The following is a 21,938-nucleotide window of genomic DNA, read 5'->3' as shown; positions in this document are numbered from 1 at the left end:
AAAAAAGTTTTGTGAAAGTGTAGTTACACCTTCAATACAGGCAGAAGTTCTTCACTCCTGCTCAAGAATAACTCTAGCATTTAAGATAACATTTTAATTTGTTATTTACTGGAAAAATGTATATTTCCTAAAACAAAAGTGTGACGTGTGAAATAAGTTCATACGGTGCAGATGACTTAAGGCTTGAGCAGCAAGAAACAGGCGATATTATTGGTAGTTTCATTACTCTGACGCCTTCTGCTCCTCTCCAGAGTTTTTCTAAAAGCTGAATAATAAAAGTACTGGCAAGCTCCTGTTGCACAAACCCCCCCATCTCCTCTCCTGTCTCTCCCTCCTCCCAAGATTGCCCTGCAAAGTAATTCAGTGCTGGGGGAGGGAGCCTAATGCTGAGAAGTGACTGGCAGAGCTTGTCTAAGAAAATACCCAGGAACACTATACTGCTTCTTATAGTCAATTCCCTTTCTGGCAATGTGCTTTCATGTAGCTTCCTGGGAAAATACAGAGTGCTCGCAACATCACTAAGGAGCAGCAGCAGAAGTAGAGGAGGACGAAAAAGAGGGAGGTGTAGGAGGCCTTCACCTATATAAATAAATAAGTCCACTTTGACAGAACAAGTCCTGATGGTAAAGGGTTGGACCAGAATGAAGAACAGCCTCCACAGTGCCCCAGGCTCCGAGACCCACTGCTCTCCAGCATGGATGACAGAATTTTAGGATATCAGGAGGCAGACTTAAAGGGCTAAATGCAACATCCTTATACTTACATCATGAATTTACAGTAGAGTGACTCCTAAGAGTTGGCCTTACGTTCAGCTGCCAGTAATTGAATGAACAGCGAAGAGGCCCCACCAAGGAGACTGCGAACACAAGACGTTTATCTGAGAGCCTCTACAACCTGCTGGATCAGTGCCACCCTGCCAACAAGGGACAAACGCTTCATATTGGAGGTGGGGATGGCGGCAGGTAATATCACCACCCTCCCACCAATGCCAGATGATGGGGGAAGCACTCCATTTCCCCCAGGAAACTTTAAAGACCCCAAGAGACTCTACTGTAAGAATGGAGGTTTCTTTCTGAGGATCAATTCAGATGGCAAAGTAGATGGATGTCGGGAGAAGGCTGACTCGCATAGTAAGTATCTTGAATATTGGAATATTTTAGGGCTCTGTTCACACTTTGGTAAAGATTTGGCTTTTTCTGATCTGTCATTGGAGCAGAAAAATGAAAATATTGGCATGTCAGATTACTGATATGATGGCTACCAAAATCCCCAATTGAACAACATTAATGGGTTCGAATTAGTCCATTTGGATACTCTACAGTGTTGCCCTAGACTTCCTATGAAATATGACAAAATCTCCTAGTGGAGGCCCCCGAAGAGTGAACAGAGACATTAGAATCACTATTACTAGTAAATATCCATATAATGTTCTGTAATGGTGTCATCACAATTATTTGGCATTTTAATAAGTGAAAGGCATGTTGTCAGATTATGGTTATTGTGGCAACAGGTGTCCAAGACGTGATTATCCTTCTATACAAGTAACAGATGCTATGTGACAGCCACTAATGGCAGCCATACTGCACTTTTAGGAGCTGCCATATAGCTATTCACTAAATCTGCATTTTCTATAAAGATGCAGGTCCTGCTGACTCTCAGCTGCTACTATATCTATGTAATCCGTACTGAAGTTCTGGGATTCTACTCATGTATCAGGACGATCAGGATGAACAGTGCTGTAAGTCCTTTCAGACAATGCAGTGCGAAAAGGGTAAGATGTTATATTTAGATGGCCTCAATATTTTCTGCAGTTCGTTACACGTAGGGGAAGATGAAAACATACATAATGAAGCCCAAACATCTGGCTTATAATGAAACACAGGAGAGAGGATTCTGCCCCCAGGCCTTACAATTTCTAGAATGAAGCTGAGATTACACGACATTTGCTGTAGTTAATAAGCCCTCCTTGGGCAGATTTAAATTGGGGCCTTCCTTTACAAAAAAATGCAGCTTTTGTTCTGCACCTTCTATGTGTGCCATGTCTCTTTATATGTACGTCTCCAAATGAAAAGTGGCTTTACCTTTATATTAGGGAAGACAACACTATTATCCCATTTTGCCATTCAAATGGACTTTACAATTAATTCTCAGCTGTCAATCAAATGACTGCCCATAATGAATCATTCTTATAATTTAGTAGATATAATTAGATATACATATTCTAGGAATTAAAGTAGCTCTGTCACCAAATTTCACAATACAAACTGCATCGCTTTTTACAAACACTGATGAAAAAAATGGTAACAATGTTTTGAACTTTTGGCTTTCAGGCTCTATATCTTAGCATCCACTACAGCTTTCAGCATGAGAATACCTTTATTATATAGACAATCATCACGGCTATCTCATACATAAATTAACTTGCAACTATTTAGCATATGATTAGTTATGCGGATTCTTGCCATGTCACTGCATTGTTACTGTTTTGCTCCTTGTGTTAGAAATATCTTTTGCTTCCTGTATACTACAAATTACAACCTGTTTTCACAGTCCCTAAATAGCTCAGTCTGTTATAGGGTTGATTCCCAATTGAAAGGTCACTGGTTCAAATTGAGGAGCAGCCAAGAAAAAGATTGCCCAAGAAAAGAGAAACAGTATCATCCAGTTCATCGAAGATGAGCTCCTGGGCAAGAAAATTGAAAGCTGCATCATATGAGTGTTGTGACAGTTGGAAGAATATGAAATTAAGTTGGTCCGACCATTCAAAAGCCAAAAGGTGGACGTTCATGAAAAATATTGGAGTCAACAAGTCGGCTCATCACAAGATCTATCAGTTCTAGCGCGACAAACACGGCAGTGGAGATGGCTCATATGCTTCATAATAGTGAGATCACAGACATCCAGGCAAGCACCGACCAACGCACGTTACACAAGTCTGGAATGGTGGCCTGAAAAAAGTTGAAGAAGCCTCAATTTCAATATCGTCATAGGAAGCGTTGGCTTAAGTTTGCAAAACAAGTATGAAAAGTGGATAGTAGAAGAATGGAAACATGATCTGGAGCAAGGAGATGAAAATCATTAGACTGAAGGGAAAAAAGGGCTAACAGATCAAGGAGTTGAAGGAACTGTCAAGTTCGGTGGTGAAGGAAGTCTGATGATCTGGGGTTATTTCACTGCCAAAGGCGTTGGATACTTGACCAGGATTGATGGTGGTTTAATTTCTGGACTATATGTGAGTATCCTACAAGATGAATTACTTCATACAGTCAAGTACTATGAGTATGAAAAGGATGACATAGAATTACGGCAGAACAACAACCCAAAGCATACGTTGGGGTTGGCGAAGAAATGGTTCAATGACAATGAAGTAGAGGTGCTGGATTGACCCCACAGTTACCAAAACTCAACCCAATTGGCCACTTGTGGGTAGAGTTGAAGAACAGCTATATACATACCCAAGTGAGTTGACAAGTATACACCAACATTGGGAATGTGTAGAAGAGACCTGGGATCTGATTTTGGTTTAGTCTTGATTGAATCTAATCATGAGCATGCCTAGGATTCAGGCAGTGTTGAAAGTCAAAGGTGGATTTACAAAATATTAACAAAATAATAAAAATTGAAATGTAGATTTTTAGGCACAAAACAGTAATAATGCAGTAACATGATCAGAATCTGCATAACTAATCATATGCTAATTAGTTGCAAGTCATATTTATGTATGAGATAGACAGGATGATTGTCTATAAAACGAAGGTCGTCTCACGCACAAAGCTGTAGTGGATGGTGAGATATGGAACCTGAAAGTCAAAAGTTCAAAACATTGTTACCCTTTCACTCGTCAGTGTATCTAAAAATCTATGCAGTTTATACATTGTTACCCTTTCACTCTTAAGTGTAGCTCTCGTATGGCTGGTGTACCTATTTTAAAAATCCTTGACAAAATGGCTGTGTAAAGCTTCGTAATAGTTTCTTTGCCTAATATTAAACTGACTATTTCATGAGTCTCAATATAACACAAAATGTGAAGAGTCACATATTTATACACCACAGGAATTGTGTAAAAATATGGGACTCTTCAGATTTTGTGTTATATTGAGCCTGAAGAAGAGACCTGCGTAGTCTTGAAAGCTTGCTATTACCATCTTTTCAGTTAGCCATTAAAAGGTATCAACCACTGAGGACTTCAGTTCTTTTAAACAATTTTTTATCTTTACTGGCTAACACGGTACAAAGATATATTTTACCTATTTCATGAGTCAAACTCATTGCTCATTTTAATTTGAGTATTTTATAGTAATTCTCACATTCATTTTTTTAAAGTAAGTACACCAGCTACATCAGGGCTGAGATCTATTTACCAATCTATGTAGCTTGTATTGTGCAATCTGGTGACAGATCAGCTTTAATAAAACAAAATCACTAAGACCTAGTTCTCATAGTGCTAGTGTTATAGATTATATTGCAGCCATGACAGGCTGACAGGTACCACTGATTTATATTGGTGTCCACCAGATTTCCTTTGGCATTTCATTACTTTTGCAGTTTACATTTTGCGGCAGTATTATTGCTATATTAAATACTTAAAATCTTGATGGAAAGAGAAAAACACTGATATAAAATAAGCTAAAGAAACATAATAATAAATATTAATACCTAGATAGATGGAAATTAGTTCATATACGTAAATGTTGTATGTATCTTTAACGACTAATAATGAAAGCACTCAGATAAAATCAATTTAATAAAAAATGCATGTCATCGAGCACAGTAGTGATGCCAGCTGGTTAGCCGGCAATGGACTGACTGCCAACAACAGAGGATGCTGTCAGCATTTTGCTGTAACAATAACCCTCCGTTAGTACGGGAATAATGATATAAAGCCGGACACTATTATATCGTAATCTCATTTTAGATTTTGTCCGGGTATAAATTACACAATCTATTTGAAGGGGCGATACATAATATTTCATTTTTCATGTAGCAGTTGCAGGAGAAATATGTTACCAGCTGCAAAGGTTTTTGGCAGTTGGACAATCTACCATCCCAGTTAGCAGCCTGGTGATGTGATATTTGGGTATATATGAATACTATTTGTGATTGTTGGGTTAGCTTACCATGATGATTTATTTATGGGGTGATTGTTTGGTTAGCTTACCATGATGATTTATTTCTGAGGACAAGCCAAAAGTCTACTTTTCCTTCTAGCTGCCGTATACAATGATTTAGATGGGATGGACTTTGAACTGTGGATCCTTTTTTTCCCTGGTAGATAGCTGTCCTAGCGGTATCATTTACCTCTTATCTTGTTTCCCATATAACTGATGAACATTGCCAAAGTGTGTGCAGCTTTAGACTGGGCTACAGCCAATCTTGGCCATGATGCAACTTTAAACCAAAGATCATACGATCTCAGTGCTAATGCATGTAATTGGGTTGAGACCTGCAAGTTGCCTGGACCAGGTCTTTCCCCTGATGAAGCTGCTTCTAGGAAGGATACATGTGGGGTCTACACCCATGGCATTATAACCTTGCTCCCTATCTTTTGATTTTTCACCAGAAGTTTTGGATATCACATTATGACATTGATGCAGCAATGGAGCATTGTTCTGCATAAAAATCATCTTTCTTGAGACATTTAGACCTTTTCTGTACCACTGATTGAAGAAAGTCTCTTCTAAAACACTCGTAGGTTTTGGAGTTGATTTTGAGTCCATCTTGATCCCGAAAGGTCCAATAAGCTCAGCTTCAATAATACCAGCCCATTGCAGTACCCCATCGCCACTTTGCTGCCGCCTGAGGTGGGGTGGAGGTCTGTGCTTGTTACTGATCCAGCCATGGCCCATCCATCTGGTTCGCCAAGAATTGCTCTCATCTCAACAATCCATAAAGCCCTTGAAAAATCATTCATATTTTCTTTTCTGTGTCTTGCTCAGTGCTCACCAGGTCTCAGCCTCCTTACCTTGGCTGGGTCTTTGAGCACTGAACACCTTGTACTTCTTGTTGCAGTTCTGGAATATCTCTGCACTGGTAGATAATGGACTCCTGATCGCTTCGCGTTTGATTCTTCTGAGATCTTTGCCAGTTAATATGTCTTTTTTTCTCAACATGATTTATGCCACCCTGTTAACTATTTGCAACAAAATATTTGATCAGGCAGCAAGGTGGCTCAGTGGTTAGTTCAGTAGCTTTGCAGCTCTGGGATCATGGGTTCAAATACCACCAAGAACAACATCTGCAAGGAGTTTGTATGTTCTCCCCGTGTTTGGTGGGTTTCCTCCCATACTCCAAAGACATACTGATAGAGAATTTAGATTGTGAACCCCAATGGGGGGAGTGTTGCTGATGTATGTAAAGCGCTATGGAATTTATGGTGCTATATAAGGTCTGCAACACACATCCGTGCCGCTGGTACGTTTTTACACGTACCGGCGGCACGTGCACACGTGCACCAATGTTACCCTATGGTAACAGGCACACACACGTAAAGCCACACGGATCGTGTGTCCGCGTTTCGCCGGCATCACGCAGACACGGACCCGCTAAAGTCAATGGGTTTGTGCCTGCACGTACGTGACACGGACCATGTACGTGTGCTTTCCGTATGGTCCGTGTGCGTTTTTTTAATTTTTTTAATGGTGAAACGGCTCAAGACACATGGACTGCACAAAGACATGACACGTACGTATCTCACGCATACACGGACATTCAACACGCATGCACGGCAAGCATACGCAATCACACTGATATCACACGTACCGGAGAAACGGACATCCAAAATGGAACACGGATCCGAAAAACCGAACGCGAGACACGCATGTGTTTTTTATGGAAATGTGTTTCAGGCCTCAGTGAATAAATATTATTATTATGATCAGTTTGGTATGCTTATTTTCATCGTATGATTACTTTTAAGCTTATACCATCCCTCTATGAGTAATTACTTGTTATAATTCCTATGCTTTCAAATACTATATTTACAGTGTCAGTCTTATTTATAATACTGCTATATTTTACTATAGATCTGTATTTGATTGCACTAGTTATTGATCCCTTATACCCTCATCCCTCATACTCTACTCATAGCATTTACTTATTTTTATGTCCTAAATCTGTGGGGTATACCCTATTTTCAGATATTTTATGAATGATATCTTTTTGTATACTCTGATCATCTGAAACTGGTCTATATTTGAACATCATAATGATTGCATCTGAGCATTTTGACATTTATTTTATGTCATGATGGGCAGATTTTTTTTTCCAGTTTTTTATAATGATTGTCTAATATACTGTTTGCAGCAACATTCAGTAATTTCATGTAGGTATGCACACTGCCATGTGTATAGTCGGTTCTTCAATCTAGTTGCTAGGATCAGGACAAAAGTCTTAAGAAATTCAATTCATTTCCCAAGTGCAGCTACAGCCACAACAATCATATCTTACTTTTATTATGGTACTAGCTGTAGTACCCGGCGTTGCCTGGCATAGTAACTAAGTCTCTCCCTCTGTCACTCTCCCTCTCTCTCTGTCTCTCCCCCTCTCTCTTTCTCTGTCTCTCTCCCACTCCCCCCCCCTCACCCTTTCACCACCGAAATCATATTAACTGACACATACGCTTCTTAGACTAAGAATGTCCTTTGTTGCCTATAGGAACCAATCAGATCTCCTATTAATGACCTGTAGCAAAATAGAAGCAGCGCTGTGATTGGTTGCTATAGGCCACCTGATAAATATCCAGGGTAACTGTGAAAACAGCCAATATATTGCCTCATAAAACCACACACAATTAATATACAGGTAAGATCATGTGACAAGTGTTGGCTAAGCAACACCACCAAAATAATATTAACTCACACATAAACTGTCCTATATTAACAATGTCCTTTGCTGCTTATAGCAACCAATCAGAGCTCCTTGACCTCTAAGAAAATAGAAGCAGAGCTGTGATTGGTTGCTATAGGTCACATGATAAATATCCAGGGCAGCTGTCAAAACAGCCAATATAGGACCTCAAAGATCCAGTTTCTGTGTGTCTCTTTCCATGTATGTCTTTTGGTTTGTGTCTCTTTCTGTGCATGTGTCTTTTTCTGTGTGTGTGTCTTTCTGTGTGTCTCTTAATGTAAGCAGGTTTTTAAGCGAATAACTGTAAAGCGCGGGGTTAAATTTTCCCCTCAAAACAGTCTATGTCGTTCCCTGAGTCAAATGAAGCGGCTGTGCAAATGTGCAAAATGTCATGATTGTAAATGCAACGGTGCGGATTCCTTTAGTGGACATACACACATATACACTTAGCTCTATATATTAGATGATGTAGAATTGGAATATTGAAATCTTTGGCTTTGTGAAGTGTATCATGGCAAAGTTGCCTTGTAGTCCCAACCTTAGTGAACAATAACAAATTGAATGAAAGCCAATGTTTATGAAATATAATTTTTTTTTAACCAGTGCAGATAATGAAATATTTAAGGGGAACTTGACAACAATGTTACATATGGAAGCAAAGGTCTTGTTACCTCTGTAAGACGCCACGAGCAAAATGGATACCTCGGACACATTTGGCACAAGTCACTCCGTCTGGCAGATTCCAGAGAAATTTCGACACCCTTTAACCCCTATACGGGAATTTGGTTTTACAACAGGGTCCAGTGGATAGCTACCATGGTAAGGCTGTCGTCTGTAGGCAGGAATGTCCGCCAGGCCGGATCAAGGCCGAAAAGTTGCGACAAGGATAAAATCAAAAAGCAAGCAGGTAGTTAGAGTCCATGCAAGTCAGAACATGGGAAACACATAACAGTTAACAAGAATAGAGTCAGAGCAAGGTGAGAGGAAGCCTAGTGCTAGCTAAACATAATAATAACTGGCAGGTGGTCTCATTCTGCTGGGGTTATAAAGAAGGAGGCCCCACCCATGGCTCTCAGCAATGAGCTAACTACCACCAGCTAACTGCTAAACACCCCTAGGCTGAGTGCGTCCACCAACAACAGCAGTGTCACTGCAGCGCCGCCTCGCAATCAGGACAGGGGTTACAGCAGCATGTTCAAAGACGGATGTGACAGGTGTGGCTGTATAGGCAATTGTCTCTCAATTAAAATAATATCTTTTTTTGCAGAGATCCAATGTGCCAGTCTAGAGAAATCTAGCATATAAGCCACATGCAAATCAGTCTGGAAGTACATTGGGGTGTCTATTGACACCCCCAGCACACATCCAGATACCTGATTTGGATATTGCTTCTTCGCTATTTTCTAATGACTGGCTTATCAGATCTCTGCAAAAAGGTATTATTTTTTATAGGGGACATTTGCCTATACACACTACTACTTCGATATTTAAAAAAAATGCTGGTTGGTTACCTTTTAAGCACCACGCCAGACCTTTTTTTTTTTATTTTCAGCGCTGGAGTGTCACTTTAAATTTTAGATCCCTGTCCCCTGTCATATACTCACTTTCTGGCATCGTCACCTTTTACTGATGCCGATCCAGTCCCACCATCTTAAGACAGTAACTTCTGACTGGTCAGAAGTCAGAAGTTACATTACAAGCTCTCCATGAGAGCCAGAATGAGGATCTCATAGAGATGTATTGATTTACGATCTCTGACGTGCTCTGTGGAACACTGGAGCCCGCTGGCAGGTAACAAATTGTCGAGACCGATTGCAGTGGTGGCAATAGAAGGTGAAGCCTCCAGATGATGAGCTTATGACATGGCTCAGGGGACTTAGATTTAAAGCACCACTCCAGCAGTGCAATAAAACAAACTCTGGAGTGGTGCTTTTAATGTTAGAGCCATTACATTAATTTCTTACAAAATGCTTTATCTCTCAAAATTCAGCTGCCTGTGGTCTAAGGAGAATTACATCATTAGTAGTGAGCATATCTTCAGGGGTCAGCATCCATATAAGGCTAGGTTCACACACTGCGTTTTTTTGACGCTGCGTTTTTGTGCGTTTTTTGCGGCAAAAACGCACCCGCGGCAAAAAAATGCGGCAAAAAACGCGCGCGTTTTGCCGCGATTTGGTGCGTTTTTTGCTGCGTTTTTGCTCACTGCGTCTTTATGCGTTTTTTATCAGTGAACAAAAAAAAAAGGTCTGATGTCATTTCCTTCTTCAATATGTTCTTCATTCTCCACTAATGTATGCAGGAGAGCAGACAGCTGCAGTACTACAAGTCTCAGCATACTCCATCCAATAGTGCATGCAGGAGAGCAGACAGCAGCTGCAGAATTACAAGGCTCAGCATGCTCCATCCAGGACTGTATGCTTGAGGGAGAGTCAGGGGGAGCAGACCTACAAGGCTTAGCATCCTCCATCCAATAGTGTATGCAGGAGAGCAGACAGCAGCTGCAGAACTGCAAGGCTCAGCATCCTCCATCCAATAGTGTATGCAGGAGAGCAGACAGCAGCTGTCGAACTACAAGGCTCAGCATCCTCCTTCCAGGACTGTATGCAGGATTTCTTTGCCCCCCCCCCAAAAAAAAAATGACGTGGGCTTCGCCATATTTTTGTATGCTAGCCGGGTACAGCAGGCAGGTACGGGCTGCCCCCAACCCCCAGATGCCTATTTGTACCTGGCTGGGAACTAAAAATATAGAGAAGCCCTTTTTTTTTAATTATTTCATGAATTTCATGAAATAATTAAAAAAAAAGATGACGTGAGCTTCGCCTAATTTTTGAGTCCAGCCGGGTACAACTAGGCAGCTGGGGATTGGAATCCACAGTGCAGGGTGCCCATGCTTTCTGGGCACCCCCGCTGTGAATTGCAGTCCCGCAGCCACCCCAGAAAATGGCGCTTTCATAGAAGCGCCATCTTCTGGCGCTGTATCCAACTCTTCCAGCTGCCCTGATGCCGGGTGGCTAGCTAGGTAATAATGGGGTTAGGGCTAGCTGTATAGCTGGCCCTAAGCCCGAAATTCATGGTGTCACGCCAATATTAGACATGGCCACCATGAATTTCTAGTAAAGATAAAAAAAACACAACACACAGAAAAATATTTTTATTAGAAATAAAACACAACACAATTAGTGACTCCATCTTTATTGAAATAAAGAACCCCCCTCCGCAGTAATCCTGGGTCAGGGTCCCGCGCCGTCCAATCCGGATCCAATATCATCTGATCGGTTTGCTGGAAGGCAAAGCGATCAGATGATGTGTCAGGTTCTAGGGGCTGAAGCACATCACACAGCAGCTGATTGTATAAAAGCCGTTTATACAATCATCTGAAGCATCAGTGCAAAAAAAAAAAAAAAAATAATACTCACTTATGTGCTGATTACCGGCAGCTCCTGCAGCGATGGGGCGGGAGTCTGATCCTGTCCCATCGCTGCAGCAGCTGCCGGTAATCAGGGATGAAGTCTCCTGACGGCAGGATCAGCTGATAGCTGGCCGGGCGCCCGCGTCACCGCGATACTTACGATCACCTGATGCGTCAGGTGACTGCATCAGGTGATCCATCGCCAGGCCCTGCATCCTGCAGGCATACGTACCCAGGGAGACTGCACACTGCCGGAGCGGCGATACCGTGACAGAATCTGGGAGCGGACATGGCACCGGGAGGCTGCAGACAGGTGAGTATAACTTTTTTTTTTTCTACTGTTCACTTTTGATTGCCGCTTCCACCTCCCGCCCAGACATGGCGCCGCACGGCAGCATACATGCACAGGACTGGAGGTGGATGCAGCGGTGACGGTACCAGGAGGATTCACGCTTCTGTGTTTACTGACAGAAGGAATCCTCTTCCTGTACACGTCACTTTACTACCCACCTCCTGCGTTTATAGCTGCGTTTTTGGTCTTAGAAACGCACCAAAACGCACCAAAACGCAGCTATTTGCGTTTCTCATTGCGTCTTTCAACATCCCATTGAACTCAATGGATGAAAAGCGCAGTGAAAAACGCGGGAATAATTGACATGCTGCGTTTTTGTGGCACCACAAAAACGCAGCTGAAAAAAAACAGATGTGTGGGGACAGCAAAAATTAAAACTCATAGACTTTGCTGGAGAAGCAAAGTCCTGCAGTTTTGAGGCCAAAAACGCACCCGAAAAATGCGCAAAAACGCCGCGAAAAACGCACTGTGTGCACATAGCCTAACAGTCCTGCAACTCCGTCCAGACTCCCCGATGACGAAGAAGCCAAGAATCTCTTTGGTAATGTTCCAAGGAACAGAGCTCTTTCTAAAGATTGAATGACTTGAATGATACGTGCCTTTAAAGATGTATTCATTATTTAATAAATGCAGTGGTACATATCAGGATTAAAAATACATTTATAAATATTAAACACTAGAAAAGCTGCAGCTGTGTCAAAAGTAAGGCACCAGCCTCCATGTAATCCAATATTTATCAAAGAATCACAAAACTAAACCACATAAGAAATGTAAATCTGCCTATAATACCTGATTCTTTAAGAAATGTAATAAAATAAATAAACAAAATAAATAATATGCATTTAAGTAATAAACATTTTTCTAAATACCTTTATTTATCAAAAAGGTATGCTTTATCTACGGCACTCTGTCAGGGTTTTAAAGATGGCAACTGCCATAAATCCCATCAATGTCCTAGATGTCGGAGGACAAGCAGTAGGACGTGTTTGCCTTTTTTGTACAAACTGGACACAGATCATAATTATGCATATCAATACATATATAATGATGCAACCCTGTAAATCCCAAAATAGAACAAAATGGGGCAAACCAGGACTAAAACGACATATATTTAACTTGACATAGTTTCGAAACGTGTAAGATGGACCTTTTTCACGTTATCTTTAGGGATTTTTTAATATGTCAAGTTAAATAAATGTTGTTTTAGTTCTGGTTTGCCCTATTTTCTTCTGTTTTTGGATTCTCATTACCTGCTGGCCAGACAGGTAGGGCTTTTGGACCCCTGAGCGTACCTAAACAAGCCTGCTATCCATGGCATTTTTTTATTTCTTTTGCTCTTATGCAACCCTGTAGTGAACACTGTTAGGGCTCAGGCGCACGTAACTGCTGAATATTCTGCAGCGATTTGACAGCACATGTGCGCTTCAAATCGCTGCAGAAACACTGCATAATGCATGCAGTTTTTTTGTAGAAAAAAGCCGATTTCATGCGCTCTGGCTACTGCTCCACCATAGACAGAGTGGGAGCTGCATCCATAGCGCACGGAATAATTGACATGCTCATCTTATGAACGCACGGATTTGGGCAAAAATTTTAGCACCCAAATCGCTGTGTTCATAAAAGCATCGTGCGCACGTATCATGCACAATCTTCATAGATTGTGCAGGGTACGCAGGATGCATGCATTTATGCTGCAGTGCTATACGCAGCGTAAATGCATGCAATTACGCAACATGTGCATGACCCCCTACTACCAATTATGTTCTTGACAATCAACCGTCTTGATTCTTAAACCAATTAGATGGCTTTAACCAGGATAGTTCTTGATCCACTACGCAACTGGGAATGCTACTACTACGTTTCTGAAATAACTCCCTGAATTCAGCTCTTGCATGCCCCATTCAGGTACAAACACCTCTGCTGACAAAGAGCTGGCTAGTAGAGATGAGCGAACCTTTGGAAGTTTGGTTCGCAGGGCACATTCGAACCTTAGATAAGGTTCGGTTTGTGACCCTGACTTCATCCAAACCCCAATAGAAGTCAGTATTGAGCAGTTTGTATCTCTGCCCAGATATAGCCAGTGAGACACAGAAAAAATTCTACGGAGAACCAATGAGGTCAAAATGCACATGCAGCCAGCCATAGCAGAACACTTCTGGGATCAGGTGGGCAGGGTCTTTCAATTTTTTTTTTATTCTGTGTGCACATGATATCAGATTATGCTGATTTTACACCCAGTGCAAGCCATACAAATCCTGCACGTGGCTCGAACTGGGCGGAGCATCACTCATACCTCAGCACAGCACTGCTTGCTTTAGTGGTTTGCACTCGTAACTCACTCGAACCCGAATTTTGGTTTTTTTTTTAAGTTGGTTTCTGAACCTCGAACTTCAGCTTCACTCATCTCTACTAGGTAGGTAGTGTATTCACTTGGCCAATATCGTAATATTAGTCAGGCCAACTATAACTTGATGGGTGTCATTAATTTTTATCCCACTCATCTTGTATGTACTTGTACATAACAAAGAAAAACAATCCACAGGGAAATAGAGAATAGATTATTATAATTCATATCAATGATAAAATTTAAACAGATCTATGCAATCCAAATGTGACCACGTATACACTACTGGACAAGTCGCATCAGGGAACAACCAAAATTAATAGACGCACAACGACCAAACGTCCTGATTACAGGTGAAAAAATATTCTTTATTGATCAAGGGGTGAACAACCACATAATTAAAAAAAATAAACAAAAAAGACACAAAACAGGAGTTCCCGGCGTGACTGCAGTGGTGACAATAATATAACAAGATGACAGTCACTTTACAAATGTACTGGCGAGGATCACAAATAGTCAGAGATAACACCAATGATGGTATATAATATTGCACTATAATATTGCACGTAGCCACTAATTAATACACTGCGATGTGTCACTATCATAATGTATATACTGATAAACAATTGGTATGCATATTGTCACAGAGGCCAGTGGATGTTACAAAGGAGTAAACTATATATATATATATATATGTTATTCCTCATCAGCTCACTTGAGATTGGGTCAAAGCAAGTAAAAGGTGTGGATACTGTATGTCCCATTATGTAAATGCATAGGAAAATGACATATAAAAAAAAAATCCCATTTGAAATCTTCATGGGAGTAGAGAATAATTGTGTGTCATTACAAACACTTATGCAGCTCTAGTTCCATGGTAGTCAATGTTAGGGTAGAGAAAGTAGAGCGGCGCTAACAGCACTGCTAGAGGAGAGCTGTAAGCAGTGGCGTAACTAGAGTTTGATGGGCCCTGGTGCAACGTTCAGACCTGGGCCTCCCCTCCTCCGACACTTGGGGTACGGGATAATGACACTGACACTCGGGGTACAGGATAATGGTGCTGACACTTGGCTCTTACCCACAGCACCCAGATTTCCCATGATCTGAAATCCCTCTATCAGCACCCAGCTTTCCTATGTTCTGATATCCATCTTGTCCTCGGCACCTAGCTTCCCCATGCTCTGCTATACATCTTTCCCTCAGCACCCAGCTTTCCCATATCAGAGCATGGGAAAGCTGGGTGCTGAGGGAAAGAGCCTTTTTCCCTCAGCACAAAACGTTCCCAATCCCTGATTGGATCTTTGTCCCCCCTTGTATATAGTTCTCCAAATACAATAATAGCCCTCACATAGCCTTCCAAATAGTATAAAGGGTCCCACATAACCCTTCATATATTAGAATACACTTCCATAGTCCTCCATGTATTATAATGCATTTCCCATAGTTCTCCATTTATTATAATTCACCCCATAGTACTCAATATATAATACTGCACCACATAGTCCTCCATATATTATAATGCACCCCCATAATCCTCCATGTATAAAGTAGCCCTTTAATTATTATAATGAATTTCTCATAATTCTCCATGTATTATAATTCACCCCATAGTTCTCCATATATTATACTGCACCACATAGTCCTCCATATATTATAATGCAGCCCTATAGTCCTCCATGTATAAAGTAGCCCTCATAGCCCTCCAATTATTATAATGAATTTCTCATAGTTCTCCATATATTATAATTCACCCCATAGTTCTCCATATATTATACTGCACCACATAGTCCTCCATGTTTTATAATGCACCCCCATAGTCCATGTATAAGGTAGGCTCCATAGTCCTCCATATATTATAATGTAGCCCCCATAGTCCTATATGTATTATAACGCAACCTCATAAAACTTCATATTGTATTATGCAGCCCCATACTCCCCCATGCATATTGCACCCCCTATATTCCATGTATAAGGTGTCCTTCATATTGTATTATGCAGCCCCATACTCCTTCATGCATAATGCACCCCTATATTAAATGTATAAGGTGTCCTTCATTTTGTATTATGCAGACCTCCATATATAATAATGCAGCCAGCCTCCCCAGCTCTCCATGTATAATAATGCAGCCAGCCTCTCCAGGCCTCCATGTATAATGTAGCAGCCAGCCTCTCCAGGCCTCCATGTATAACAATGCACCCAGCCTCCCCAGGCCTCCATGTATAATATAGCAGCCAGCCTCTCCAGACCTCCATTTATAATAATGCAGCCAGCCTCCCCAGTCCTCCATGTATAATAATGCATCCAGCCTCCCCAGTCCTCCATGTATAATAATATAGCCAGCCTCCCCAAGCGTCCATGTATAAAATAGCAGCCAGCCTCTCCAGGCCTCCATGTATAATATAGCAGCCAGCCTCCCCAGACCTCTATGTATAATAATGCAGCCAGCCTCCCCCGGCCTCCATGGATAATAATGCACCCAGCCTCCCCAGGCCTCCATGTATGATAATGTAGCCAGCCTCCCCAGACCTCCATCTATAATAATGCAGCCAACCTAACCAGTCCGCCATGTATAATAATGCATCTAGCTTCCTCAGGCCTCCATGTATAATAATACAGCCAGCCTCCCCAGGCCTCCATGTATAATATAGCAGCCAGCCTCTCCAGACCCCCATGTATAATGTAGCAGCCAGCCTCCCCAGGCCTCCATGTATAATAATGCACCCAGCCTCCCCAGGCCTCCATGTATAATATAGCAGCCAGCCTCCCCAGGCCTCCATGTATAATGCAGCCTCTCCAGGACTTTATGTATAATATAGCAGCCAGCCTCTCCAGGCCTCCATGTATAATATAGCAGCCAGCCTCTCCAGGCCTCCATGTATAATATAGCAGCCAGCCTCTCCAGGCCTCCATGTATAATGCAGCCTCCCCAGGCCTCCATGTATAATTCAGCCTCTCCAGGCCTCCATGTATAATACAGCAATCAGCCTCTCCAGGCCTCCATGTTTAATATAGCAGCCAGCCTCTCCAGGCCTCCATGTATAATAATGCAGCCTCACCAGGCTTCCATGTATATTGCAGCCTCTCCAGGCCTCCATGTATAATGCAGCCTCTTCAGGCCTCCATGCATAATAATGCAGCCTCCCCAGGCCTCCATGTATAATAATGCAGCCTCTCCAGGCCTTCATGTATAATGCAGCCTCTCCAGGCCTCCATATATAATAATGCAGCCTCCCCAGGCCTCCTTGTATAATGCAGCCTTCCCAAACCTCTGGCCACCGAGGACTCACTAATTTATATTAAAAAAAAACATGATGTGGCCTATTTAACATTCTAAAACATCATCTTAAAGTGAACGGATCAATCATCTGACAGGCTTCCATTCTAGCTGTCCCTAATACAGTGCAGAATTAATAGAAGATTCAACAATGGTGAGCTCCCCAGACCTAAACTTTTGGGCACCTAAAGCTGGGTTTACACACTGCAACATCGCAAAGGACATCGCTGTAACGTCACCGGTTTGGTGACGCAATAGCGACCTCCCTAAGTCTCTGCTAAGTCTCTGGTGAGCGTTCAAACAGGCAAACCTGGCCAACAACTCAACAGCGATCCGGACCTGCAGAGCGACCTAGCTGGTTGTTTGGGGACGTTGATAAGCAGCCTTTTGAAAGGGAAGTTGCTAACAAAGTCGCTGCAAAGTCTTCACACACTGAAACTTCATGCTGCACAGCTGGAAACAAAGGACCTAGGAATGGTCCTGAACGATTTGTAACGATTACAACTTCACAGCAGGGGCCGGGTCGCTGATAGGTTTCACACACTGCAACATCGCAAACAACATCGCTATTGCGTCACAAAACCGGTGACGTTACAGCGATGTCGTTTGAGATGTTGCAGTGTGTAAACCCAGCTTAACACGTGCTCTTGTGTCCAATTGTAAAGATGTAAAAAATGAAGGACACTCTGCTTATTTGTTTGACTAGCAGATCAGAAAGTAAAATGTTTTTGCACTTGTAATAAACTCTTACTTATGCCTGATGGGTGAGGACAAAGTTATGAGTAGATCATCGTACACACTAACTTCCTGATTCATAAAAACTAGTCCAGCCAAAAATTAAGGTATTTTCTATTCCACCTATAAAATTCCAGCGTTAGGGAAAACTCTTCCTCATTTATCCCTCACTAGTTTTTATACACAAGGACCACATAATCAAAAATCTGACTATACTTTTACAAGTTTTCTAAGGCCACTTGTACTTCATGTGAAGGAGATCTATTCTCAGCAAAAGGGAAGGAAAAAAATATCCTGGGGAAATTTAAAGAATGTTTCCCTCTTCCTTGTGCCAATTTTTTTTCTCCATTTGGTGAAAAAATACAGACAGAAGGGGGGCTTTTAATAGGTTTCCCAACAAAAAACTTTTATTATGGGTCATAAGTGTGATACTGTAGAAAACCAAGCAGCCGTTACCTTTCCAGCTGTTATTCCAGTTTGATCAAAAAGAGTTATAATTCTAAAACACATTATAATTCATTACTTACAAAGTTTCATGAATAGGGAAGAAAATGAAAAAACTGTCTTAATCATATATAATTAGGATCCTTAAATAATTCTGTATAACTTAGAGATAAATGCTCTGGTCCTTAGGGCTAAGATTTTAACTGTTCTGTGCTAATACTCTTGCTTATGTGATGGGAGAGCTCATTGTAAGGAACAAAAACTGTTTGTGATCTCATCTCTTATGTGGAGATGGTTGTTTCTAAAGCAGGCTTTACACGCTGCGACATCGCTAGCCGATGCTAGCGATGTCGAGCGTGATAGCACCCGCCCCCATCATACGGCCGATATGTGTTGATCGCTGCCATAGCGAACATTATCGCTACGGCAGCGTCACATGCACATACCTGCTCTGTGACGTCACTGTGACCGGCGAACCGCCTCCTTTCTAAGGGGCGGTTCGATCAGCGTCACAGCGACGTCACAGTAGTGTCACTGAACCGCCGCCCAATAGAAGTGGAGGGGCGGAGATTAGTGGGAGAAACATCCTGCCCACCTCCTTCCTTCCGCATTGCTGGCGGGACGCAGCTAAGGAGATGTTTGTCGTTCCAGCAGCGTCACACATAGCAATGTCTGCTGCCGCAGAAACGAGGAACAACATCGTTGCTGCAGAAGCAACAATAATTGGGAAGAGGGGGTCATGTCACTGATTACTGACGACATCGCTAACGCGGCCGGATGTGCGTCACAAATTCCGTGACCCCAACAAGATCGCTTTAGCGATTTCGCAGCGTGTAAAGCCACCTTAAACCAGGCTGTAGTATATAGGTGTGGGCTCAGGTGATCTGCGGCATCCACAGCAAGTGTTATTCTCCTGTCCAGCCTATCTCCCTTCTCCGATGGCTGCAACATTTTGTAGTAGTACAGATTGTGTTTTCCTGGTAATCTAGTGAAGTCCTCTGAAATCGTTGGTCTAGGCCTTTTAAGGTCGGCTCTGGTAGAAGCCACGTGCTTGGGTATTAAATGGTATAATCTCATTTGCTTCAAGTAAGTCAGGAATATTCGACTTCAACAACGTGTCTCCCATCCTCTATGTGGCTCCTGACTTCCATGCTACAACATCTTTTACAACTAGTGTTATTTTCAAGTCAAGTACAACCATTGTTATTTCCAAGCTCAGTTCAACTTACTAGGTGTTGTCTACATGATCCTCTCAGCATGCAAGTTAACAACTCCAGCACTCACAACTGTTGGCAGACCTGTTCACTCCTTGCCTCTGCACACAAAGTTATAGATCACTTCATGTGTCTGTCCAGTTTGCATTTACTTCCCTGTAACATTGCTGCAAATAACCATTTTTCTGCTTTAAGATACCAGACTGTATTCTTGTAATTAACTGCTTACTTGATGGAAGATACCAGTTTCCTATATAGTGAAAGTTCCGCTTTGCTGCACCAATCTGTGCTGCTCATACAGACCTGTAACTGATACAATCCACTACACATGGGGAGCCCTTAACAGGATACCCATGTCGTGGATTTCAATGTTGAAGCAGAATGGAATGTTAAAAACTCAAAGCCAAGCACGGAACTTCAGACCATAGGCAAAAAAAAAAGGATCAACCTTGGAGTTATTTCTATTTTTCACTAAAGACAAACTTATTGTGTCTTATGTCCATTATTTCAAATTCCTCTGAGGTTACGGGACAAGCTTATATTGATTCCAGAGCTAGAGAGAGATTCATTCATATCTTATTAACCAATATATCTCACAGCTGCCACTAAGCCCTAGATTAGTAATGGGAGGCATCTATGAGACTCTCCCCCATTACTAATCTGTAAGTGAAAAGAAATTTACACAAAAATCCTTTATTTGAAATAAAATACAATAAAACATCCTCTTTCACCCCTTTATTAACCCCCAAAACACTCAGGTCTGATGCAATCCACACAAGGTTTCACGCCAATTCCGGCTCTGCTACATTACTGAAGGTACAGTGCGTGGGCATAGAACATGACAGCTCGCTGAGTTAACAGACCTGCATCTACTGACAGGGAACTGCATTTTTTTGCCAAAAGATGCAGATTTGGTAATGAAATTTCTACACCATAATCCTGCACCCAATCTACACTTCCTGGCAAAAAAACGCATCAAAACACCATGCAGATATGATGTGATTTTTTTGCCAGGAGGTGTACATTGAGTGCAGGAATATGGTGTAAGAATTTCAGCATTAAATTTGTATCGCTTCGCCAAAAAATGCCCAAAATTGGTTTTGACGCCATTTTGGTGCAGTCTTCTGGCAGGAGGCGCAAATTTGATGCCGAAATCTGGTGCAGACATATCAGCACCAAATTTGCACCTCCTGCTGAAGTTAGTCAGCTCAATGAGGTCACCTGAGGTCACATTACCTGTGATCATAGGTGGAGGACCGTGGGAACTGAGTGACTTCAATACTCATCGCACAGCTCATTCTCTTCCTGGAGCTCACAGCGGGCAGTCACTGTGCCCGCGCTGTCACTTCAGATGTAGCAGTGCTGGAATTGTTGTCAGACCTTGTGTGGATTACATTGGATCTAGATGTTTTGGGGGTTAATAAAGGAGTAAAACAGGTTGTGTGTATTTTATTTCAAATAATGGATTTTTATGGTGTTTGTGTTTATTTCTTTTCACTTACTGATTAGTAATGGGATGGTCTCCTGGATGTCTCCCATTATTAATCTAGGGCTTAGTGGCAGCTGTGAGCTGTTATTAACCCCTTATTATCCTGATTGCCACCGCACTATGAAGGTAGTCGCCGAAATGAATGTCCGTCGAGTGTGCGACATCCCCCAGTCCCAATACCGTGTAGCGTGTGCACTTGCACGTGGATAAGTTTTTTGGCTATACAGTGCTAATATTGTTTCATTACACGATATTAGGTGGTGTCTATGATACTATAGAGAGTTAAATATCGGCTATAATATAAAAAAATGACACTCATCAGTGTTTTCATCACTCCATTGTTGGATATGGATCTGTACAATTTTAATTCATCTTGGTACTGTGTTAATACCCCCATTTTGAATATTCTAGCTGGGGTCTGTGCACCCTTTTTGTATGCACTTTTATTCCCATCCTTACACCTACTATTTATGAAGAAAGGATTACTTTTGCATTAGGATGTCTGATCGCTTTTTTCTTTTTCTGTTTGGGAAACTTCAGAGATTGTTGCATCTAATGGATGCGACAATCCTGGGTGGCTGCAGGCTGCCATTTATAGGCTGGGTCTCCCCAGCCTGAAATACCAGCCTCAGGCTGTCGGCTTTATCATGGCTGGGTATCAAAATTCCGGGTGAGACAGACGTCGTTTTTTGTTTGTTTTTTTAACAGTTTATTTAAACAAACTATTTATCTGTACATAACAGGGAAGTTAGTACAAAGTAAAATGCAAAGGACATCAGACATTTTTACATATAAAAACCTACAAAGAGCGACATACCACACAGACAAAAC

General features: G+C 41.8%; 1 protein-coding gene across 1 annotated transcript in view; it reads left to right on the top strand.

Annotated features, from left to right (window-relative positions):
• The first annotated feature begins 389 nt into the window (after positions 1-389).
• FGF2 (fibroblast growth factor 2) overlaps positions 390-21,938 on the top strand; it is a 95,699-nt gene continuing 74,150 nt past the window's right edge. The window contains exon 1 of the mRNA XM_075348898.1: positions 390-1,130. Within this exon, the coding sequence (XP_075205013.1) occupies positions 827-1,130 (304 nt within the window). The 5' untranslated portion in view covers positions 390-826. The remainder of the gene's footprint in view (positions 1,131-21,938) is intronic.

The sequence above is a fragment of the Anomaloglossus baeobatrachus genome, chromosome 1 (genome assembly GCF_048569485.1).
Source record: "Anomaloglossus baeobatrachus isolate aAnoBae1 chromosome 1, aAnoBae1.hap1, whole genome shotgun sequence".
Classification (NCBI taxonomy): Eukaryota; Metazoa; Chordata; class Amphibia; order Anura; family Aromobatidae; genus Anomaloglossus; species Anomaloglossus baeobatrachus.
The sequence above is the reverse complement of the archived record's forward strand: the minus strand, read 5'-3'. Positions and strand labels throughout refer to the sequence as shown.